General features: G+C 39.2%; 1 protein-coding gene and 1 pseudogene across 1 annotated transcript in view; both read left to right on the top strand.

Annotated features, from left to right (window-relative positions):
* Positions 1 to 25,832, top strand: part of CFAP58 (cilia and flagella associated protein 58) — a 102,993-nt gene that overhangs the window by 35,337 nt on the left and 41,824 nt on the right. Inside the window, exons 10-15 of the mRNA XM_055249910.2 lie at positions 4,960 to 5,121; positions 6,059 to 6,205; positions 12,003 to 12,143; positions 13,305 to 13,528; positions 16,336 to 16,447; positions 19,298 to 19,402. Of these exons, the coding sequence (XP_055105885.2) occupies positions 4,960 to 5,121; positions 6,059 to 6,205; positions 12,003 to 12,143; positions 13,305 to 13,528; positions 16,336 to 16,447; positions 19,298 to 19,402 (891 nt within the window). The remainder of the gene's footprint in view (positions 1 to 4,959; positions 5,122 to 6,058; positions 6,206 to 12,002; positions 12,144 to 13,304; positions 13,529 to 16,335; positions 16,448 to 19,297; positions 19,403 to 25,832) is intronic.
* LOC129478198 (uncharacterized) lies at positions 12,433 to 12,546 on the top strand (annotated as a pseudogene).

Here is a 25,832-nt window from a genome sequence, read left to right as displayed (position 1 = left end):
GTCGACAGAGGTTCAGCTGACCTAACCTGGGCTTGCCTGGACTTGGCTCTGGGATGTGGGTTGGGCTCAGTTCTGGACCACGTATTTCTTATCCTCCACGTGCATGTTCCTCTCATGGGGGAAGGAAGGAGAACAAGAGACAAAACCACGCATACAGGCACATTTCGTGTCTCTCTACTTGTCTAATATTCTGACCTCCCATTGGCTATAGCGAGTCACATGGCCAAGGCTAACATCAACAGCAAGGGAAATGCACTTCTCTCTTTAGGTTGTGGGACAAGGGGAGAGAGTGAACATTTGTTAAACCGTAAGATAATCTACCCCAGGATTACAGCAGTTTTTATCCTCATGATTTTCCTTTGCTGCCCTCTAAATTTCACTATTCAGATAAATTGAGAGGCATGAGAAATGGCATGGTAAGTTGTGGTCTACCATATTTCCTGCTTTCTGAACTTTTACATGTTCTAGGTAAAACCATTCCTAGTAAATTATTAAATCTGCTGAACATTTTTCACATGATGCACTTGCCTCATTTTAAGATCTCCCTCTTTTTTCATTTCAAATATTAAACTTCTGGCAGTCACCTCCCAGACATTTTATAAGCCCAAAAACATTCTTTTGCAACAAATCCCTAACAACAAATTTCCTAGCTCTTTGCTCATTTGCCTATAACAGTGTCAAGCAAAGCTCTTTGGGACAGAGGTTCCAGGAAATGAATAATAATGTGCTTTCAAGGACTTCATGCAAGCAAAGAAACCAAAAATTGATTAAAGAAATATTGTCCACTAGATAGATAGCTCCATAATGAAATAAAGCTCCTGTTTCGTTGATGTTAATTTGAATTTTATACAGAGCCTCTGTAATTGGGTAGAATCATGGAGAGAGGAATCAAGGGAACACAAATTATAAGCTTTTTCTATAATAATAAAAGAAGCATACTTCATATCATTACTTTTCCTGCAGAGTAGGATTTGATTCGGAGGAAAATCGAATTAACTTTTTAAAGTACTAGTATTATGTAATGTGACATAGTATAAACTATCATAATAATTTGTTAACATTTATTAAATGATTAAATTACTATATGCTAAGTACTTATATGCTGGCACAGACGTATATTCTCTCACTTAAATCCTCATAATAGCCCTGTGAGATAGATATTATTATATCCCCCATTCATAATATAATATGTTATACAAATGAATCAAAGCCATAGATATGCCTCTCTAAACTCAAGATAGAGGGTAACAATAACAAGGCAAGAAAAATAGGGAAGACTCAACATTTCACAGGCCGGGGCGCATAGTTGTTTTCTATTTTTGCAGAGTGAGTTTTTCAGTTTCATTATGAAGGTAAAAGCATTGTCAGCATTCAAACCATTGACATCAAGTCTGAAAAACTTATTTGAGAAGTTTATTGTACTGATAATTCATCAAATTTACGTTAAGGGGTTCCAAATGCAATGACCTACTTTCTAATCCCACCTTGGTCTATGTGATGTTTTGGCTTTGTTGCAGTTTTCCTGTATGCATTATTGATTTCTATCTCACTCTTATTTCTATTGGCAGGTTGTTTTAACAGCAAAAGAAAAGGTAGGAGTAGGTTATAAACTGAGGCTGTACTTTTGTCGCGCACTGTAAGCATTTTCTGGACTCCCCTGAAGCCTAGGAGTGCCAGGAGCAGCAATTCTCTGGCTGTAATAAAACTTTCTATATTTGGATGTGATTTATCTTATGAGTTGGTTTGAGGTATCTCAAAGTGTATATTAATTAAGCTCCAGCCCCACAGCTGGCAGCCTGTGTCTTTGATATACCACTTCTAAGGGGGGCAGCTTGCTGACAAGAGGTTTGGCTACTACTTAACACCCATATACTTTATGAATTTTCAGGATTTGAACTTCTGCATGACTTTGGCCTGAATGATTTCCATAAAAATAAACCGAGTCCCAACACTTAGAAATACATTGCTTGTAAATTGTCTTTTCCGTTCGTTTCAATATTTGTTAATTCCTTTTATCTTTTTGGTATCCTGATGGGTTCTTATTACTCCAGCTTCAAGAATCCAGAAGCAAGTTTGTGACTTTTGTGCATGTTGTCTGCAGAAAGACAGACCATGCTAGTTGGATGCTCAAGAAAGAAATGCCCCTGGCTACCTCCTTTCTCTGTGGCATTATTCTCCCTGTGCAAAGAATTATTCTTGTTCTAGCATCTCTGAAAGTGACTGAACAAACAATTTTTTTCCTTTCTCTAACGTGCTTCTTGATATTCTGAATGCTGATGATGCTGTTCAAAGTATTTTCAATCTATTAAGCATTAACTTTTCAGTCTTAGATTCTCCCATAACACTTGGTGCATATCTCAGTTTACTGGTTATATCCATTCCTTGATTATCCATTCTATGGTGAAGTCACTCCCTACAAGTGAACTTGAGGGTAGGGAACGTGTCTTATTCTTCTTTCTATCATGCGTGCTTTTACAGTGCCTGCCATAGATAGGTCTTCAGTACCTGTTCATGGAGAGAATGAATAAATGGGGAGTGAATGAATGAGTGAACAGAAATGTACTCTGTTCACGTTATGAAACCAACAGAAACCTTGAGATTAAAAAAGAACTAAAAAGAGATATAAGCCTAGCTCACTTGGGAAAATGCATGCAGAATCCTAAATGAAATTCCAGCAAACCAAATTCAACAGTACATTAAAAGAATCATCCAGTATGACCAAAGAGGGTTTATCCTGAAGCTGCAAGGATAGTTTTCTATTAAGAAAGCTATTGCTGGTGGTGTGGAAATGTAAAGTGTTACAGCCATTTTGGAAAGCAATCTAGCAATATCTATTAAAGTTGAAAATATATATGTCTTTTGAGCCAGCTATTCCACTCCTGGGAATGCATCCTACAGAAGTAAAAGCACAAGTGCATGAGAATACACATACAAAAATGTTTCCTGTAGCATGGTTCAGAGTGGCAAAAAAGTGGAAACAAAGTTAATGCCCATCAGTGGAGAAGAATTAAATTATGATGGCACACCCATGCTGTAGGATATTATGCAACCTTTAAAGAGAATGAATTAGAGTGATGATTTCTACAAGGTATTATTCGATGATAAAAAGGAAAGTGCGTAAGAGTAATTATAAGATCCCATTTGGCTAAAAAGTAAAAACAAACCCCAAAAAGCAAAACAGAAAACAAACAAATCTGTGTAGTTGTCTATTTACTCATTGAATAACTTTGTAAATATTACTTATTTTGATCTGTTTCCTTCTTTGTAAAATTGGGGGCATTAATAGTACATATCTTAGAGGATTTTTGAGAGATTAAAGGAGCGAATACATGTAAAATATCAGGTACATAGAAAGTAACTGATGAATATTAGCTATTATTATTAGGTTGTAGACCTGAATAGAATATGCAGAATCCAATGAAAAATATGGAAGAATACATAGTAGATTGTTAACCTAGTTTTGTTTCATGTAGAAGAGGGGCTGATGTTGAAGGGAGAAAGAAAGTTCAAGTAAATAAGGAAAATAAATGTATATTTCACAATTATGAATTTATTTTAAATTATGGCACATGGAACTATATATAAAGAAATTAAAATATTTTTAAAAGGAAAAATCTGTTACTAGGTTTATCAAATCAATTGACCCGATAAGAACGAATAGTACAAAATTATATACATTGAAAGACATTCACTAAAATGCAATCCCATCCCTCCTTAAGCACCTGTAAAAAATTTTTGAAAGGTGCTTATTTAAATATATAAAGGATAAATATTTAAAATAATAGCCATCGTTAACTCTGATAGGGAAAGAATAGAACCGGACTTCTCATTTATGTATTTTCTGGGATGGTAATTCTGCAAGTGGAAAAAACAGATTCTTGTAAGTGCAATAATTTGGGAACATGTTGCTCACAAGTAGCCCACACCTGAGTCATGGTGAATATCAGGATGGCAGAAGTCTAAGAGGTCCTTTTCCACCTTTCGTTCTAGGTAAACTGTCACTTCCTCAGAGATGTGGGCCCAGAGACATGGCCCTGTTTCCTCATATGTGTCCCCTTTTCCTCCATGCTCTGTTACATTGTTCTGTGTCCTCCCATTGCAACCATTAATTAAGGGAACACCAAGAAACACAGCGAAATTTTCTTAAGAATTTTCTCCTTATGTGCTCTAGCTGTTATTTACATGGTAGTTTCCTTGATTTAATCAAATTTCTTCGTGAAAATTTTTCTTCTTAAGGACTTTTTAAAGAAGTTTACCTTTAAAAAAGCAACTTCTGTGGACATTGCAGCAGAGAGTCATGATGACGTCATTGCTACTGTGTGCATGGCTTGTTGAGAGGTATTGACACATGGTGGAATTTCAGGTGCTGGTTTTTCATACTTGCAAAAATGAGGCAGTAGTTCTTGCATCCCATCTTTTCTGGAAGTATTTTGTGCACAATAGAATGCATTTTTACGGAGTGCTTTTCAGTTCCCCTGATGGAGTGAGTTTAACATTGGCAAGATAGCATTATGATTGCTATCAAAGTTCAAAGACCGTTTTTCTTTCTCGTGGTTAATTTTATAGGCAGCCAGTGTGGCCAAACAGCTGGGTTATCTCTTATCTTTCTTAGTGCTTTGTGTTAAGACCTGTTTAAGCCTTTTTTTGGGGGTAGGGTGGTCAGGAGAGGTTTTCAGAATTGAAAGAATTTCTTCTCTTTTTTTTTTCTTTCTTGTGATCACAAAATAACTGCGTAAAGCTTTATACTTGAGCAGAACTCTAGTATAGATAAAATGTATGTTTGCTCCTAGTCAGTTGGACTGAATTTCTGTGTTGTACAGCAGTGATTATAGCCACTGTCAGATTTTCTGATTACTGGCATCTCTACCAGCCACCCTTAGATAAAAAACTCCGTTTGTCCTGAACCAATAAGCACAGATGGGCTATTTAACCACATTCATATACTTCTTTCTCCTCCAGGTCCTTATGAACATGGAAGACATAAAAGTTCGTGAAATGCAGATTTTCGACTACAGGAAAAAAATAGCTGAATCAGAGATTAAATTAAAACAGCAACAGAACCTATATGAAGCTGTGAGATCAGACAGGAATCTGTATAGCAAAAATCTGGTTGAGGCTCAGGTAAATAATATATTTATGTCCTTACGTTTTGATTTATTTTCACCCTGCATTTAAAACAGTTTCTGTTATCCTAATGGCAGAATTTAGAATAGATTAAAAAAAAAACTCATGGAATTCACCTGAAAAGATCAATTTACGCAAAACTATCAGGTTATTTGAAATGGAAATGACACATCTTAATAGGATGTGGAGACCATGGTCCTACTTTTAATTATTATGTAGAATTACTATTCTCGTCTTTCTACTTTTTTTCTTTTTTGAGACGGAGTCTTGCTCTGTCATCCAGGTTGGTGTGCAGTGACGCGATCTTGGCTCACTGCAACCTCTGCCTCCCAGGTTCAAGTGATTCTCCTGCCTCGGTTTCTTGAATAGCTGGGATTACAGGTGCACGCCACCATGCCTGGCTAATTTTTGTATTTTTAGTAGAGACAGGGTTTTCACCATGTTGGCCAGGCTGGTCTCGAACTCCTGACCTCAAGCGATCCACCTGCCTTGGCCTCCCAAAGTGCTGAGATTACAGGCATGAGCCACTGTGCCCGGCTCTCTTTCTAATTTTTAAAACTGCTAATAGCTACCATGATTCAGAGGGCAGCAGCATACTCTTTTGAATTCCAGAGCTTCACTTCAAAATCTTTTAGTTATATGTTTGCTGTGCTTCCAATTCCTTTCGTAAAAGAAGGAATAAGGTGGTGTGTGTGTGTGTGATGTTCATTATGCATATTTTGTGTGTATCTCATGAGAATATTTTGAGAGTTAGTACTGTAAAGTATTTTGAGGTTGATGGGCACTAGAGACAAAGGAATAGCCTAGTTGTAATTGATCAAGAGACCATTGTTTTGAGAGAGCGTCCCTTAAAAGCTCTTAAATATATATTGAACTTCCATAGGGACGATGATGTCTAATTCACTTTCAAACATTTCCCCTTTCATTTTGTTAGGACGAAATAACAGAAATGAAGAGAAAGTTAAAGATTATGACCCATCAGGTAGATGAGCTGAAAGAAGAAATCTCTGCCAAAGAGTCCGCGCTTGTGAAGCTGCACCTGGAACAGCAGCGAATAGAAAAGGAAAAGGAAACATTGAAGGTACTGACCTCATAGTAAAAGCAAAGGTCCAACAGTTTATCAGCTCACTTAGGCAGCCTCCAGTCTCACTGAAGGCAGCAAGGGGCAGGGAGAACAACCACGCCTGCCTGTGGTCACAGTTGCTAGTTACCCAAACCAAGCACACAAGGCACCAGGAGGATGAGCTTTACCACCTCTAGGTCAGGGCTCCTTACAGGTAGTGCTGCTAGGTAGAATGGGGGAAGGGAGCAGTGGAGATGCACACACACCCCTTTCATTTATGCGAGCTATCATACATCAGTGGGAGAGAACCTAGCAGGTCGGCAGTGCCCAGAAGTCCTTGAACTTACAAGCTCGCTACAATCCCTCTGCATTCACAACCAAGTACAACTATTGTGCTCACACCCAACCCTCCCAAACTCCTCCCTGGGCCTTCTATAAGGTGATGCTTTGTACCTCTGTTTTTTACTTTGTGTGCATGTGACTTTTCTATCTGCAGTCTTATCAACTGGGTGTTAGAGCTCTGTTATCACTTGGTTTACCCTTGACCAGGTTTGTAGTTCACTTTACCTCTGTGGGTGTAAGAACTTTGCAGCTGCTCTTCCAGGGATCATCTCTGTCTTCATATATCTTACTAAGACATATCCTTTAAAATCTACTAATTTAGGATATTCTATGTCTACTAACATAAGGACCCTTTCCAAGAATACAAAGCAAATAATTATGCCATTTTAAATCCTCTAACCAAATATGTTTTACTATACACACCACTAAACCTAATGTATTTTTCTTTTTCCTATCCAATCCAATAGATTTCCCTTCCAATCCATTTGACCAAGGATTAAAAAAGGAACTTCTAAGGAAATAATGCCACTTTTGTTATGAAAATATATGTGCAGAATACTCATGGGTGCTTAAGAGCCACTTGCAGAAACGGTTTACAACAAATTAGAGACTGGGGACCTTGTTTCTGCACATATTAGCTTTCAAAGATAGTCACTGTCTTGAAAATTTTTATCCAGTGTTGGGCAGGTTCAATGCCATATTTTCTAGATTCTAAGATACCATAGTTTGAAATAGGCACTCTCAATTTAATAATGAGTTTTGTCAAGTTAATGATAGGTTTTCATGGAAATAGAATTACTACATTAAATTAACTTAAAGCTCATTTTATTTGAGAAAGATTAAACTGTAACGAAAGTGCATGTACAAAAAAGATATTGTAACTGATATATTTACCTGTCTGAGACATTCATCTCCCCCACTCTAGCTTATGATAGAAAAATAATAGAAGATTCTGCATTTTTTTATATATAGAGAAATATACATATATTTTCCAAAACTGGAAAATGTTCTGCATCTTTGCCTATATACTCCTTGTTTGAAACCAGAGTTTTATAGAAAACGGTTTGTTCCACTGTGGAGCTTGTAGTGGGATAGGGTTTATTTATTGCTGAATGAATCGGAAGAAACTTATTTTAAACATTGCTTCACCCATGAGCATTATGGACCATGTTAGCAATGCTCAATGTAATCCATTTGGTGCATCATCTCTTTCCCTTTAAAGGATGGTGTTGGGTCTCATCTCTTACTTTCCCTAGTAATGCTCTATTCAAAAGATTAATTATTACTCCATAATGGGGTCCAAGTTGGAACTAATGTCTTTCTACAAAATCCTGCTTTAGAACAAGTGTCCTATACAAAATATCAATTATTCCTAATTCCTCAGAGTTTGACTTTAGCTAATATTTGTTTCATTTATGGCCTCTGCCATCAGGTGTCTACATAAAGCTCCAAAGAAGCATCATAATACAATAAAATACAGGGCAATAAAGTCCTGTATCATTTGGACCTGGGCCAGCAGATTTGGCAGCTGGTGAACATGAAGGATGATTAAAAGGCTTCTGCTCCAGAGACTGCTCCAAATGGAGAATCCCAGGTCTGGATGGCTTTGGATCATCGATTATAGGAAGATGATTGCTTTGGACTTACTGTGGAACTGGGATGCCCTTTCTCCCAGCATTTCCAATTAAGGCAACAATGAGGAGCAGAGAGAGAGGCCTGCCTGATTTATTATTTGAGGCTATCCAAGGGTGACTTGCAATGGTGCTCCGACTGGATAATGTTGGCCTATCATTAAGCCTGTTTGACATTCTCCAGAAAAATATGACAGCTCAAATGTTGAGTTTTAGCCTTTTGACTTTTTTAGCCTAAGAATGAATCACATTTCACACAGGTCCCTGGATTTCATGCATCTGAAGTCTGCCAACCAAAACCCTGAGGGAAAGGGCAGATTTTCTAGTAACTTCGCTTCAAGAGACATTTATCTTATTATTGCGAGTTGTACGAAGCTACGCAGGTACATAATCCCTCCCGGAGGCGCAAGCCCTTGCCTGCTAGGTAGCCTGTGAGATACCCTTGGACAGGACAATCCAATTTACGACTTTTCCAAGCCGATAGGCAAACGACTGTCTTTAGTAGGTCATCCTCATCTTCATTCATCCCCTTCAGCAGACAAATCTTGTCCTTCCCTGTTTCTTTTACTATTTTTGTTGCTACCAGGCTCCACTGATGCCTGAGGATCCTGTACACTGTCAGCACATTATGGTTATGACAGGATGTCAATAGTTCTCTGTAGATGTTGCTGTGTCTGCATGCATCTGCCCATTGTGTCCTAGGCTTGTTTCATCAGCACTGAAGGAACCATCTCATTTGGAGTGTCTGCCTTCCAGTCCTAACAAGCCCCTGATTCTGTCTTGTCTCTTTCCAATCATCCTACATGTATCTGACAGCACTTTGATTCTTGGTCAATAACTCAGCAGCAAATTCTCTGTGTCCAGAGCTCAGCACCACATTAGGGCCTGGCTTCAGGGCACCATATTCTTTTACTTAGTGGACTCTGTAGCCTGCCATGGAAAGGGAGCTGTTATCCATGAGAGAGAGAGAGAGAGAGAGAGAGAAAGAAAGAGAGACACAGCCTAATTATTCTCATGGCTAGAAGACTTCAGGTGGTACTATTTGTTTTGCTAGATTTAAACAGATGATTTCTATGAAACTCGTGTTGAGATCATGTATGAATGGGAGAAATTCTACAAGTATGACTCTTGAGATATGATTTATGCCCATAGCCAAATCTGGTTACAGATAATCCATAATGCCTATTGCAAAATTGTATAATTGTGGAAGCAGTGAGTAAAGGCTGTGTCCTGCCATCTCATTACAACTTTATACCACCAGTAACACTTGGATAGGTGCAGAAACCTCAGGTCCCACCTAGGGCGTTGCATGATGAGCTTTTGAATGCATAGTGGTTGTTGCCATCCTTCCTGGGTGAGATGGCTCAGATTTATAACTGCTAAATGCATTAGACCCAAGGTATTTTGTTGATGTTAACATTTTCTGCCAACGTCTAATGCCACATTTTGTTTACAGCCCATAAATTTATGACATAAGGAGACCACTCAGAATTTTGATATATTATGAAAAAAGTACCCAGCAATGCCAAATGCACGAGTGGTTTTACATTTCAGACAGATACTTTTACACACTGTTGATTGCATTTTAATATAACAGGGGTTTCATTTTGTTCTGCTGATGGATTCTGATCAGCTCTTGGCACTTAAGAACAGGGAAGTGAATGTTGCACATCTGGGAAAATAAAAGTTTTATTAAAGAAAGCATGAGCCAAACAGGTATTTTATTGCTGTCTTTGCTGCCACCTTAAATGATTATAGAAACAGAAGGGCTGGTTCTTTGCTCTCTTTCCTAACAGACAATCCCCCCAAGTGGTATATACTAGATGAGATCTTTTCTCAGTAAGTATTTCCTTTTGCTTATCCCTAGACCAAAACATATTTCATGAATGAACAAACAAAATGTCATAAAAGAAACCCTTGGTTTTATAGTACCTGGTTGCATTCAGTTTGTGACATTACACATCTGTTACGAGGTACACAGTATCTTTTACTGTTTGGATAAGTCTGAGGTGTAGAATTAATGACTTTTGGTTTTCATGGGGCAGAGACAGACCGTAACTAAAGTTGGGTTGGTTCAAAGGCACTTAAAAGTATGGGGTTTCCATCATCTTGGTGTCATTTCTGGGTAGGCGGGGGTCCAAATACTGACTTGAAGGAAAAAATTATTACTCTTTTACTGACATTTGCCAATTTGCAAGCCATTGACAACATGAAACCTTAATATTATCTTGTCATCTCCATTGTGATTCCAGCATGGGGGAAAGCAGAGCTCTTCCTCCTCATTTGCTTCTTCTTGTTCTGACCTGGTCTGTGATATCTGTCATCCATCCCAGTGGGGCATGGAACCTCTCAAAGGCATATTCTTCTTTCCTGTAGCGTATGTAGCTTTGGTTCCCCCACTGCATGCCCTATATAGTGCATGGCACACAAGGCCTTTCCCTGTCTGGCTTAGCTGTTTGTGAGACTTACCTCCAGCTATTCCCTACCTAACTCTCTAATTCAGCCATATTGGCTGTTTCACTGCCTGGTGAACACACCAGTTACTTTTTAGTTTGCATGCCTTTATTCCCACAAGCCTGACTGTTGAATGCCCTGCTCTCACAACACATACCCCTCCATGTTGGCAATATCTGTCAACTGCCAGTGACATGACTGGTTCTTCCCTCTAAACCCCAGGCAGAAATATAAACTCCTTTATGTGTACACGCATGTCCTTTTCACATAGGTAGATAGCATTTTCACACTTGTTGGTTATTCATCATCTTCAATGGATGGAAAATCCCTCAAGTCTTGCTTATCTTCTATATTTAATTTGGAACTCTTGGGTGGTGACAGTAGAAGGAGCATAGGCTTTGGAATCAAAAGATCTGGGTTGGAATCTCAATCTGCTATTTAATAGCTCCATGACCTTGGGCAAGTTATTTGCTTTTGTCTCTATAACTGCATTAAATGGAGATAGGGGTAGCCACACAAATGCCTAGTATCATGTCTGGGATATGGTAGGTCACAAACAAACTTGTGGAATAGAAGTGAATGTGTGCTTTGATGAGACAAATTGTCCTGCTGAAACTTAACAGTCCATAGCACCCTTTCTCCATAATTCCTATGATTTTCGTATAAACTTAGGGGCCAGATTCAGGTCTGAGCTCTCTGAGAAAGCATCCCTGTTATCCCCAGTCTAATGATGACTTTTTGTTTGACCTCCCCTAATATCAATTCACTGTCTGTGTGATAATCAAGACGCTGAAAAATTATTGTCTGGACTTCTTAATATTTGCATAATATTTGTCTATCTTATCCTCTCATTGGGGTTGGAAGTGCCATAGAAGTAGGATCTACAGGGTGTTTTACAAGATAGACAGTTATTATCTTTGACTAGTTTAATTTTGCTTATGAAGGGCTTTACCTTTGCAGTTCATGTGCTGGTGGTGTTAGGGCCATTACAGGAGCTGGTACACACAGAGGCCTCCCCTGTCCTCACCCCCACATCCTGCTCTGCACTATTCTTATTCTCCTGGTGTTTAGCTCGTAAGAGATGAAGTGCTGCTGAATACCAATGAAGCCCTTGCTACACATATATAGAAAAATGATAGAAATCCCTCAAGGGCACAACTCAGAATAAACATGATGACTGTAATGTGCATTGCTATTTCTTTATGAGTGTGCGTGTGTGTGTGTGTGTGTTGTAAGCTTGTTTTGCTTGTGAGAGTGATCAAACTGTGTTAAATGAAACATCAGAGGAAAGAGTAAGAAGCACAACTGTACATCTGAATCCGGGCCCTGTCGTCCTGGTTTGTGCTGTAACGAATTGAAATTTGCCTGTATCTTCCACTCTTTGTCAGGCTGAGCTGCAGAAGCTGAGACAACAAGCCCTGGAGACCAAACACTTTATTGAAAAGCAAGAAGCTGAAGAGAGAAAACTCCTGCGAATAATTGCCGAGGCTGACGGGGAGAGGTTGAGACAGAAGAAGGAATTAGACCAGGTAGAGCACCTCCTTGTCAGACTTGCAGACCTTGTCAACAGACACGAGTATTTAATTCCACCCTTCGAAACTTCCTTCCTCTCCAAGCTTTGCCAACCAGCCCTATTGAAAGAACAGCAGCAGAGACCCATCTCGTGTTGATTAATTATGAAATATTCACTCCTTTATTTGACTTATGAGCACTTCCCATGTCTTAGTCACTCCTCTAGGCACTAGGGACACGTTGGCCACCAAGACAATAAGGTTCATCCTCAAGGAGCTTGCATTCTAGTATAATACAGTTGCTCACATATAATTGCAATTAATAATTACATGATTTGATCTTGACTGGGTGTTCATATGTATGTGTAAGATATGCCTCCCTCAAACCTTATCACAATGTCGGCACATTACCCATCCAACATGAAAAAAATGAAAAACAATTTGGGAGATAGAAACCCAAATGCATAATTTGGGGGTTAGAAATTTAACTACTCTGAGGGACCTGGCAGAGAGAAGTTGGCCAGTGCAAGACAGAAGGAAGTAGTGGAACTTGGCAAGAGCTAGCCCACCAGGAAGTCATTCAGATTTGAACATTTATAAATATAATGGATTTGGAAATAAACAAAACGATACACACATGGGCTACGGATTATTAAATAATTGGACTATTATTATTATTTTTGAGACAGAGTCTCTCTCTGTCACCCAGGCTGGAGTGTGGTGGCACCATCTTGGCTCACTACAACCTTCTCCTCCCAGGCTCCAGTGATCCTCCCACCTCAGCCTCCCGAGTAGCTGGGACTACAGACATGTGCCACTGCACCTGGCTAATTTTTATATTTTTAGTAGAGATGGGGTTTCACCATGTTGGCCAGGCTGGTCGCGAACTCCTGGCCTCAAGTGATCTGCCCGCCTTGGCCTCCCAAAGTGCTGGGATTACATGCATGAGCCACTGTACCCAGTCTTGGACTATTATTATTAATATTATTAAGGATTATCTGTTGTATGATGTTTTCAAAAACTCTAATGGGAGGGGTCCAGCTCTTTCCAGTGCCCAGCCCATGTGGTGCCCAGTACATGTGGGCATTCGATAGATACTCATTGAATGAATGGTGCTGCCACAACGAAAAGCTAAGTCTTCTCCTTCCCTGGTGACTATGCCCCTCCCTACCTTCCTAGGTCATCAGCGAGAGAGATATCCTGGGGTCTCAGCTTGTTCGGCGCAATGACGAGTTAGCTTTGCTCTATGAGAAGATCAAGATCCAACAGTCTGTGCTGAATAAAGGGGAGAGCCAGTACAACCAGAGGTTGGAGGACATGAGAATCCTCAGACTTGAGATCAAGAAGCTTCGCCGGGAAAAGGGGATTCTTGCCAGGAGTGTGGCTAATGTTGAAGAACTCAGGTAATAGATAATAGAACTCAGGGCTGAGGGCACAGCGCAACATGGGGAGCTCCTAAAATCACTTCGTAGTCATGCTAGTTGCTCATTGAAGATCTTTATTGAGTTGTACAAAATGAAGTTTACAGGATGAAATTATTAATGAATAATAAGAACAGCTTTTCCATAACATCTCCATTGTGCCCATGCTGTGTCAGAAAAATGAACCAGCTTCCTTTCAGGGGGGGTAGGGCGAGTGCAAAAAGGTTTTTAAAAAACTGTATTCTGGATTTTACAAAAGAATTTTCAAGGAAATTAGGTACAATTCAGAAATTTTTTCCCCCAATGAGCTTTCTTGAATTTCTTTAATAAGTCAGTATGCAAGAGAGGGAGCATCAATATTGAAATTTAATCTGGTAACATTTGCACATCTTTTTCTTGGAATTATATACAGGAAGAAAAGAGGTGGAAAATATAATTTTATCACTACTTGAAAACTTTGTTTCCTTAGAAGGCGGCCAAATTTTATATCTCACTTTTGATTTATCTCCTGCAGCTTTCACTTTAGCTTAGTGCACCTTCTTCTTTCTTTAAATCTTGCATTACACAAGATCTATTTTCCCTTTGGGAAAACGTCACCATGTTTTATATAGGCAATTGCAGGAAACCAAATAAGAGTTCTGGTATTTTCTCAGTAGCTATCCTTATTCCCCACAGACTTTTAGATGAACAGTATCCTTGACCATCTTGGAATAAGGACATGGTTTGGATCTGCTTCTCAAATCAATTGGGTTAGAAGATAGTTTGGATATTTAAATGCAATGAATATATTCAGGAATAGCGAGGTTGCCACTATCAAGGATAGATCAATACTTTTTCTTTTTTTTTTCTTTTGGAGTTGCTTGTATTTCAGATGATGAAAGTAGTACAAATTCATTGTAGAAAATGTGAGAAATGCAGAAAAAATATAAAGAAGGGATTAGAAAATCACTCATAACTTTACTACCCAGAGATACCACCATTGACATTTTGGAGACAAATGGGTTCATTCTAAGTAGCTATTGAATAGTCTCCAAACCATCACTAAACTTGTCAGCCATGAGTTATTTTTATTACATACACAAAGGACCAAATTTTATCCATTCCCATTCAGTATTGCTAGTTTGTTGATAATATATTTTATTTTTCTTTTCAATGGGAAGACAACTTAATAAAGGTTGGAGGCAAGCTAGTATGAATTCCAATCTGTCTTGCTACCTACAAGCTGTGTGACCTTGGGCAAGTCACTGAACTTCCCTGAGCTTTGGACTTGTAGTCACAATTAAACAGGAAAACAAATCAATGTGCCTAGGACAGAGTCAGTACAAAGCAGGCCGTCAAATACAGTAGCTAATATTTCTGCCCTCCCCTTCTGATGACATTCTAGAAAATTGAAGTCTTAAAAATATGCTTTTAATTCTAAGCAGCTTGCTCTGAGCGCCCTGTTGAGTGAACATCATGCAGTTAATTCTAATGGTTTGTCTTGCTAATGAGGGGAAGTTGTATTATTGGTTTAAATGAAGCGATTAAGTAAAAGAGATGGCTTAGTATTAGTAATCTGCACCCCTGCTGCAGGCGAGGACAGATAATAATATTCTTATTGCCCGTGTCGATGCAAGTGCTTGCTTCTTCTCTGCCTCCTAACATCTCATTCGATAGGGCGACAGCCAGCTCGCAACACTGAGGATGGCTGTCGCATATTACCTATCAACTAGAGATTTCTGAAGATTTCAGCGGTGTGTTTCAGCCAGAGCTAGTTATTCAGGACTTTTTCAGCCATCTGTGTAGTTGTGGAACTCAAGATAAAATCTCATCACAACTTCTAACTTGGATTTCTCAATCCGGGCTGCGTGTGACAATTGCCAAGACGTATGAAGCCGGGGACCCATGCTAGACCATTAAACAGAATCCCTCTAAGGTTTGGGTCCAGGAGAAGAGGTAGTTTTCAAAGCTCCCCAGGGGATTTCAATGTGTAGTGAGGGTAGAGATGTATGCCCTAACTAGTGTTAGGTTATCACCTGAGCCTCAATATATTGCTGTCAGGTGCTGAGTTTGTGGACTGTAGCCTGTTCACTTATTACCACTATAGAGACATTCAGAAACATTAAAGAGTGTATTGAAACTGTCATAATTCACTTCTGAAATGGTTTGACTCTGTGTCCCCACCCACATCTCACCTTGAATTGTAATAATCCCCACGTGTCATGGGTGGGATCCAGGTGGAGATAATTGAACCATAGGGGTAGTTTCCCCCCATACTGTTCTCGTTGTAGTGATGTAGTGAATAAGTCTCATGATATCTGATAGTTTTTATATATGGGAGTTCCCCTAGAGAAGCTCTCTTGCCTGCCACAATGTAAGATGTTCCTTTGCTCTCCCTTTGTCTTCCTCCATGATTGTGAGGCCTCCCCAGCCATGTGGAACTGTGAGTCCATTAAACCTTTTTCCTTTATAAATTACCCAGTCTTGGGTATGTCTTTATTAGCAGTGTGAGAAAAGACTAATACAATCCCCCTGCCCTTTGTTCTTTTTGTATATTATTGAGTATCCAGAATCATGACTCTGACTCTGAAGCCCTGGCACTTTTTTTTTTTTTTTTTTGAAATCTTCTTGCAGAGCTCAAGAATTGATATCATCTTGCCCAGATTTAGGAGGCTGGTCCCAGTGTTCACAATATTCTCCCTAATTCCAACTTTTTATATAAGACATAGTGTGTATGCAACCAATTAAAGATAGATAGGATATTCAAACGGGTGGATAATTCTTTGTAAATTCAAGTTTGTCTTATTCAGACAGGAGTTTTTTCACATGCAAAGAGAATTATTGAAGGAGAGGACACGCTGCCGAGCCCTGGAGGAGGAGCTGGAGAATCCCCTGAATGTGCACAGATGGAGGAAGCTCGAGGTAACATCTGGCAGCATGTTCTCCCCATCCCCAAATCTCTCCTCCTATCCCACGCGAAGCTTCTAACCTAAAGCACAACGCAAAGCGAGGTTTTATTTAATGCTATGCAAATTGTCACCTAAAATGTAAGGCTGGATCTGATGTAAATTGAGTTCTCTCAGAACCAGATGGTTCATTTGGGTTTTGTTTTAAAAGTCTTGCACAAAATCCTTTCTACCTAAAGAAAGCCCAGTGAAAGCTGTGAACCTGCCTCACCAATTGACATTTATTTTTCTGGCTTGGGTAGGTTTTGGTTAACCAGTTATCCTAAGGCTGCCTGTTAGTCTTGGATGTTCATGGCGTTTAATGATATTGGTCACCAGCACCTCCACCATCTTTCACTTGATCCTTGCATCCTTTTATTACTTACAGAAAATACAGTTTTGTGAACTGCCCTCTTTTTGAAAGCATTGCGTTAGCCAAGCCCTTTCTCTTAGAATCTGGGGACACAGCTAAAGTCCCATTGGTAGGGGATGGATAATCAACTTCATATTTAATTTTATTCTATGACTTTCTGATAGTCATTACCACCAGCACTGAAAATAATGGTTAAAGACAAACTCTGCTTATTCAAGAGAAAGCCATCTCTTCAGTTGTAGCTAGCAGTGTGGATGCCAAAAGGCCCTTCAACTAAATGAATGATCAGGGTATTGGGAGATGTAAGTATGTCATATAAGATAAAGCAGGGCAGGTATAAGAAAGAAAATCAGCCAGGGAGATTTTTGTTTTTCTTTTTTTTTTTTTTTTTTGAGATGGAGTCTCACTCTGTCGCCCAGGCTGGAGTGCAGTGGCACGATCTCGGCTCACTGCAAGCTCTGCCTCCCTGGTTCACGCCATTCTCCTGCGTCAGTCTCCCGAGTAGCTGGGACTACAGGCGTCCGCCACCGTGCCTGGCTAATTTCTTGTATTTTTAGTAGAGACGGGGTTTCACCGTGGTCTCGATCTCCTGACCCGGTGATCTGCCTGCCTCGGCCTCCCAAAGTGCTGGGATTACAAGCGTGAGCCACCGTGCCTGGCCTTTGTTTTTCATTTTAATTTTTTTTCTTTAAGAATGGAAAGGACAATATGTATTTTACATAGGGACCTTTAAAAGAGGAAAAAATAAAAATTCCTTTATTTTTGTTTTTAATTTATATTTTTTCCTTGTAAGAAAGAAAATCAGCCAGGTAGATTCTTGTTTTCCATTTTTATTTTTTCCTTATAATGAAGAAAGCATTAAGGATAATGCATTATAAATTGTTATGTAAACATGAGGCCTGAATTTTAACAGCATCCAACCCTGCCAGGTGAATGTGTGCCACATCTAGTCCCAATAGATGGATATCAGTTGGCACTGCTTAGTATTTCTTAAGCAAAGTCAGAGTCAATAGCATCTCTCTTTTTCTTTTCTCTTTTGGACCCTCATTCCTTCCTCTTCAAATGCCAAGAGTGGTGTAGTTTACTAACCCAATAGTAATATGGATATATCTGCAGAAGTGGAGATGAAGATTTTAAATTCATTTACTGTCACATTAGTTTATTCCATGTGTTTTCATGCAGATCTTTAAAGTTTCCAATTCCACATCAATTTTTATTAGAAAATAGAGACTCTGGGAGGCAGTTGAAAATATTTAGCTGTTAGATTAATTCAAAATGTCAGTACAGTTGAAAGTGAAGCCTTGGCTCAAAGTGTAGAGGACAAATTACCAATTTATAACTGTATATCTTGTTTGAATTGTACACAACTAGTGAAGGAACATCAAAGCTTTGTGGATTGATAATTCCATTTCAGAGCTAAATGCCATGGTAGTGTTCTGCTGCCAATAATTAGCAGAAGTCCACATCCTGGAAGCCGTCCCCATCATAGACTGCAATGAACCTTCCTGTTGACAATTACCGAAGGAGAATCCTAAGGCTGAGTGAATTAAGGAGCCCTGCCTCATTCCATTCAAGAATTCTAGGGGCTGGGCACAGTGGCTCACACCTGTAATCCCAGCACTTTGGGAGGCCAAGGTGGGAGGATTGCCTGAGCCCAGGAGTTGGATACCAGCCTGGGCAGCCTAGTGAGACCCTGTCTTTACAAAAAAATTAACCAGGTGTGGTGGCACGTGCCTGTGGTCCCAGCTACTTGGAGACTGAGGCGGGAGGATTGCTTGATCCCCCAGAGTTCGAGGCTGCAGTGAGCCATGATCGCATCACTGCACTCCAGCCTGGGCAACAGAGTGAGACCCTGTCTCAAGCAACAACAACAACAAAAAGAATTCTGGAAAATTAAGTAAACAGAGGAGATGGTAGGGTAAGCCTCAGAGCATAGGAATTGAGAACTGTGCCTTTGGAGCTTGGCATATTTGGGCTTGATTCCAGCTCTGAGCCTTGCCAGTCTGGGTAAATGACTTAGTTTCTCCCAGCCTCAGTTGTCCTGTCAGTATAAAAGGAAAAGACATACTGTCTCCTAGGGCTGTCCTGCAGCTAAAGTATAATGTTGTATAAAAAGCACTTAGCATAGTATCTGGATGGTGGCAAAGAATCATTTATTGAGCATAGTAGCTACCATTATTGTTATTCCCACTGGTGGAATAAACATATTTACTTTGTATTTATATAATAACTAATGCCATAGATAAAACATTAGGAAAACTGCAGCCTGCTTTTTTGGGGACAGGAATTTATGATTAGCTCATCTATTATACTTTATTTTTGGTTCTAATCCTCTCTGTATTAGGTCTGCAGGTTTGCAATAGATTTTAATAAGACGATGTGCATTTTACATAGAGACCTCAGTGCTTCGAAGCTGATGATAACTCAGCTGCTATTGTTGTTCCCCTTGGACAGGCCAGCGACCCCGATGCATATGAGCTGATACAGAAAATTCACATCCTGCAGAAGCGTCTCATCAGCAAGACTGAAGAGGTGGTTGAAAAAGAGCTGCTCCTACAGGTAGCATTTTTGTTTTCTGTACTCATTGTACAAGTGGATTGCCTTAGCACCACCATCTCCAGGACTACGTTCTTAGAATTAGTCAGTTATTTGGCAGCATTGCATGTCCTGTATTTAACTGTAGATGGCAACAGTGACTCACACATAAAGAACAAACACAGCCTGATTAATTGGTCTTTTATGTTGCGATCACTGATATTTCAAGAATTCTGGAAAATTAAGTTCAAGGCTAGACTTACCGCAGTGGGTAATGTAAGCAACCCCCACCCCACTTCTCTACAGTTTTATTTATCAGATTCTTTTAAACCTTTTTCTTCATATCTTCATATAATGCAAAATGCTGTGATTTTGATTTTGAAAATAAGCTTTCTCATAGAGCACAAATGATCTGTTCACATGAAGATTTGTGTGAGTGAAATGGAAGAAGAGATTTTTTTTTTTGAGGATTTTATGCAGTAAATTGTTCTGTAGCAATTAGGCCTGTATCTTTGCAAGGGCCAGCTGTCATCATCATCACCATCTTCCTCAACGCCATCATCATCATCGTCATCACTTACTGCATGCCAGATATGCTGGTGGCTTTACCTACTTGGTCCCATTTCCTCTTTGCAGTTCAGGAAGCGGGTGTAGTCATCCCCAGCTGATGGCTGAGGAAGTCAGGGCCCACGAGTTTAGTGTGGATAAGAATGTCAGCTCTTGAAGTTAGATGGCTTGGTTTGGAATACTGCCAGTTGCTATGTCAGTTTAACTTCATTGCACCTGATGTTCTTAGTCTGTATTATGGGACAATAACAGAACCTGTGAAAATGGATATTGTGAGGATTGAAAGAGTTTAGTATTATACATGATAACACGGTGTCTAATAAATATTAGCAATTATTCATGTTACTTTGGATTCCAAAACCCAAAATTAATTAATTAATTAATTTTTTGAGACAGTCTTGCTCTGTTGCCCAGGCTGGAGTGCAGTGACACCATCTCGGTTCACTGCAGCCTCTGCCTCCCAGGTTCAAGTGATTCTCCTGCCTCAGCCTCCCAAGTAGCTGGGATTACAGGTGTGTGCCATCATGCCTGGCTAATTTTTGTATTTTTAGTAGAGATGGGGTTTCACCACGTTGGCCAGGATGGTCTCAAACTCCTGACCCAAAGTATCTGCCTGCCTTGGCCTCCCAAAGTGCTGGGATTATAGGCGTGAGCCACTGTGCCCAGCCCCAAAGCCCATAATTTTAATCACTAGGTTAATATTAGTAGGAGTAGGAGCTTCTATATATGAGTAAGGGGCATTTGCTCCTTCTGTTTTACAGTCTACCTTAAGAAAGATATTTACCCTAAAGTTGGGTATACAGTAAATAGCCTTCCAGAATGTCATGACACTGAACGGCCAACAAGGATTTTCCTCTTCTCTTGTAGATTACTGTGTGGTTGAGGGAGTAGACTTTGGAGTCCAGAAAGATTTGGTCTTAAATCAGTTTCAATCTTTGATCATTTCATGACTTTAAGAGAATTACATACGTTGTACAAATCTCAGTTTTCCCATCTGTAAAATGAGGATAATAATACCTGTTTTTTGTAATGGGAGGAGGATACTCCAATCAGAGTACATAGTTTGGATGTCTTGTAAGGATAACCAATTAGTACGTGGCACTGGGTTTTGACAGTCCAGAGTTTGCTGTGGTTCCACTGATGCTGGCCACAAGTCATTTCCCAAGTCTGTGCAGCTGGTAAGTGCTAGGGTGGGACGTGGTCCAGGCAGTCACTCCAGAGCTCACGCTTTCTACTACTTCACTACCTTGTCTGTTCTGTTATCACCACTTTGTTAGTTTTAAAAAGAACCAAATCTTATGTTTGCCAAGCATCTGTATTATAAGTTTGTTTTATATTTCATGGACTGCTCTAACTTTATTATTTCCTTCCCTCTATATACTCTGGGTTTACTGGGTTCTTCTACCTTTTTAAGGTTAATGCTCAGCTAATTGATGTTCAGTCTTCTCTTCTAATATAATTATTTCAGTTATAAAATGTCTTTTGAATAATTTATTTAGGGTTGGGTGCAGTGGATCACGCCTATAATCCCAGCGTGTTGGGAGGCCAAGGGGGGTGGATTGCTTGAGCCCAGGAGTTCGAGACCAGCCTAGATAATATGGCAAAACCTTATCTCTACAAAGAATACAAATATTAGCCCGGCGTGGGGGCGTGCACGTTTAGTCCCAGCTACTCAGGAGGCTGAGGTGGGAGAATTGCTTGAGCCCATGAATTCGAGGCTGTAGTGAGCTGTGATTGTGCCACTGCACTTCAGCCTAGGTGACAGTGTGAGACCCCGTCTCATAAAAAAAAAATTATTTAGTTCCTTTCCACAGGTTTTGATATGGGGAATTTTCATTTAGTCCTAAATGTAGTATATTTTCAGAATTACCTCTCCTTTGACAGTAAGTCTTAAAAAATATTCACTATTTCTCCTAATAATAATTAGGGGATATTTTATGATATTTTAGGATAATTAAAAGTGTATTTTAAATTTTCCAAATATGTATGTATTTAAGTTATCTTTTACTTACTGATTCCTCACTTTTCTGCATTGTGGTCTGTATTATACAGATTCTTTGGAATTTGTTGAACTTGATTTGTGACCAACTAAGTGGTCAGTTTTTATACCTGACGCCTGCTGTTTGAAAAAGATTCATACTCTCTAAATGCTCTGGGTTCGGTGTTCTCTATTTGTTCATTAGATCAACCTTGTTAATTGTATTGTCCACATCTGTACTTTTCCTAATTTTCTGTCTGCCTAATCACTGAAAAAAGTTTGGAGATTTGTCTTATTTTTCCTTCTCTCTGACTTTTTTTGCTTTAAGAACATTTTAGATCATGATAAGGTGAGTATAAGATTACAATTTTTGGGGCTGGGCGCGGTGGCTCACGCCTGTAATCCCAGCACTTTGGGAGGCCGAGACGGGCGGATCACGAGGTCAGGAGATCAAGACCATCCTGGCTAACACGGTGAAACCCCCGTCTCTACTAAAAATACAAAAAAAAAAATTAGCCGGGCGCGGTGGCAGGCGCCTGTAGTCCCAGCTACTCGGGAGGCTGAGGCAGGAGAATGGCGTGAACCCAGGAGGCGGAGCTTGCAGTGAGCCGAGATTGCGCCACTGCACTCCAGCCTGGGCGACAGAGCACGACTCAGTCTCAAAAAAAAAAAAAAAAAAAATTACAATTTTTATTTCTTCTTGTTTGAATTGCTCCTTTTGTATTATGTAAGAACCCTCATAATAATATTTTTACTTACAAATTTGCCTAATATTAACATAGCTCAATCGGCTGGATTTTGAAAAGTAGTTTTCCTATATTTTTACTTTTAAACTTTTGATGTCTTTGTACTTTAGGAAAATTTCTTGTAATTGAAAAAATCTTATCTTTGTCTTTGTGTTTAGTTTATTTATTGATAATTTTAGGCTTATTTCTACCTTCTTATTTTCCCTGATTTTTTGTATTGCTCAAAAAAATTCTATCAGACTGAGTTTTCTTTATGTTCTGTTTTCCCGTTTACCAGTCTTCCCACTAACCATTGCTACCTATTCCCTTTTTACAGTTTTTCTTTCACTCAACAGTTACCACCACTCAGTGTAATATTCTCTCTCTGTCTCTGATTCCCTTAAGTACATTATCTTAATTCTTTGTTTTTCTCTTTCATAGATTCCCTTAAAAATTCACCATGCATAGTTGACATCAAATCTAAAGTCTAAAGTTGATCAATATCTTTCTCCTTCTTACAAACAGTGTAAGGGTTTGGAATGCTTTAACCGCAGCTACCCTGCTGTTTCCAAAATCAGCCATCACCACTTTTATGTTATAGAGTCAATTTATTAAGATTTACCAAGATGTTTACCAGTTCTTTTGTTTTCTATTTCTACATATCTCCAATTCCTTGCTTCTGGGTTCTGTCTCTTCTTTTTTGAAGTATATCCTTTCATAGTTCTTTAACCAATAGATTTTTCAATGGTTAATACTCTCTTTTGCTTGTCTAAAAATGTTTTTAATTTGGCCTTATTTGTAAATGATTAACTTGAAATCTTATTTCTATTAGCACTTTGAAGATGTTGGTCCTTTGTGTCCCCAGCTTCCAGTGATGTGACTGAGAAGTCTGCTGTACGTCTAATTGTTTCTGCTCCTTTTTAGGTGACCTGCCTTTTCTTCTGTTTGATAGTTAGATCTTCTCTTTGCCTTTGAGGTTTCAGAGTTTCAGCACAACACATTTGGGTATTAATTTAGTTTTGCTTACTATGTTCAGAACACACTCCATTTCCTGAATCTGAGGGTTCCTGTGTCTTCGAATAGTCTCTTCTTTAGTGTCTTTATTCACTCCTCCTGGAACTCTTATTAGAAGTACGTTAAGTTTTCTTATTCTTTTTTCCTATTTACTGACCTAGTTGATGTTTTTCTTCTCTTTAACTCTTTGTTACATTTTCTTAGCTTTATCTTTATTTATTTATTTATTCATTTATTTATTTTTTGAGATGGAGTCTCACTCTGTCACCCAGGCTGGAGTGCAGTGGTGCAATCTTGGCTCACTGCAACCTCCGCTTCCCAGGTTCAAGCGATTCTCCTGCCTCAGCCTCCTGAGTAGCTGGGATTACAGGCACCCACCACAAAGCCCAGCTAATTTTTGTATTTTTAGTAGAGACGGGGTTTCATCATGTTGGCCAGGCTGGTCTCGAACTCCTGACTTCAAGTGATCTACTGGCCTCAGCCTCCCAAAGTGTTAATCTTAATCTTGTTCACCAATTCTTTCAGTGTGCTTATCTGCTAATAGTCAATCCACTGAGATTTTATTTTCAATTATTTTATTTTTATTTTATAGAGATTCTTTTTCACATATGCCTAGTTTTTGTTGGTAGTTTTGTGATCTTTTCTCATGTTTTACATCCTCCCTTTATGTCCCCAATTAATTCAAAGATTTATTTTATAGTCAATCTCAGTGTTCTATTATTGAAGTTCTCGAGGGGTTTTCCTGTTTGTTGTGACTGCTGACTTTCACTCATGGTGGATTTTTCCTTTTGTGTTTTGTGATTCTGGATTGTGAACTCATTTTCAGAAAGCCTTTATTTGGGGACTCGGGAATGGTTCAGGTTAAGGGTATGTCCATTCATTTGTTTCTGCCAGGTGCCTTAGAAGATATCACTTGCTTAGAACAATTTTTTTAATGTTAAATTCTCACCTTGGGCTTCTTGGACTATTTGGCTAACATATACTAGAACCTCAAACTCTTGTGACAGAAGATCAATGGATACAAATTCTTAGGGAAGCAACTTTTTTTTTCCCCCCACCCAGAGCCCAGGAGAGATAGTTAGGTTTCCTTGTGGTCTTCCTGTCCCAGTGGGTAGGTTTGTATCTATTGTATCTTTTTGCCAAGGGTGAAACTTTTAAAAGTCACTAACTTTATGTTGAGGAATCTTAGTACTAACACCCACTTCACACAGGGCCAGCACCTTATCCTTTGCCTTCTTGTGGCCACTAAAATCCAGGCCCTTTGTTCAGCTATCCCTCAGGGGATAGCTGCAATATATATCTGTTCACTGTTCTAACATGCAGTTCACGCTTTGATTTTGACACTTGCACAAACTAATTGAAAACTCTGTTTCATGATTAAAACTCATGCTGAATTGTTTTACTTAGCATGTCTAATGCTTTGTGGACATTAGTTTTCATGTTATTTAGTCTGACATATTGCCATAAACAGAAATCTCTTATTTGCTTGACTCACTAGTTTCTTCATCCATAAGTTGGGGACAATAATAGTACCCATAGAATTGTGTTAGTACACATAAAAGTTTAATAGAATTCTTAGTTCTCATTAACAATGTTATTAATAATACTATTATTAATATCATTAATTACCAACACGGTTTTTGCAGGCCTCCAAAGTTTAATGTCCTGTCTCAATCCCTTTTAATCAATTCCTTATTTAGTGTTTGGAATGGTTGGGCTGCCCTGTGCCTGCTGTAATTTTTCTCAGCAGCTTGCATAACCCCAGACAACAAGCCTTGTTATCTTGCTGAAGCCCCAAGTGTTCCACAGGATTTGATAGTTTCTCAATTTCATCTTTTAAAATTAAAATATTAGAGAAGTTCTTTGTACTCACGATAGAACATTTTGCAATTAGGAAGACTTTGGGTTGAATTCTTCTGAGTATCACAGCAATTTTTAAATAACTGTTTAATCTGTTACATGGTGATAGAGAGACCCCATCATTTCCAAGCAGCACGTATGATGGGAGCCTATGTTCAAGCCCCACTCGCCTGTGAACTCTTTGAGGAGGGGCGCTTCCCAGTTCTCTCTAATCCCAGTGCCTGATACAGTACTGGGCACACGGATGCTCATTATAGATGGACTGGCTGTCTGCCTGGGCAACTCCTGCCCACCCTTTAGGTCTTAGCTT

Source organism: Symphalangus syndactylus, chromosome 2, assembly GCF_028878055.3.
Source record: "Symphalangus syndactylus isolate Jambi chromosome 2, NHGRI_mSymSyn1-v2.1_pri, whole genome shotgun sequence".
In the NCBI taxonomy this organism is placed as follows: domain Eukaryota; kingdom Metazoa; phylum Chordata; class Mammalia; order Primates; family Hylobatidae; genus Symphalangus; species Symphalangus syndactylus.
Note: the sequence above shows the minus strand (reverse complement) of the source record. Positions and strands in the feature narration are given on the sequence as shown.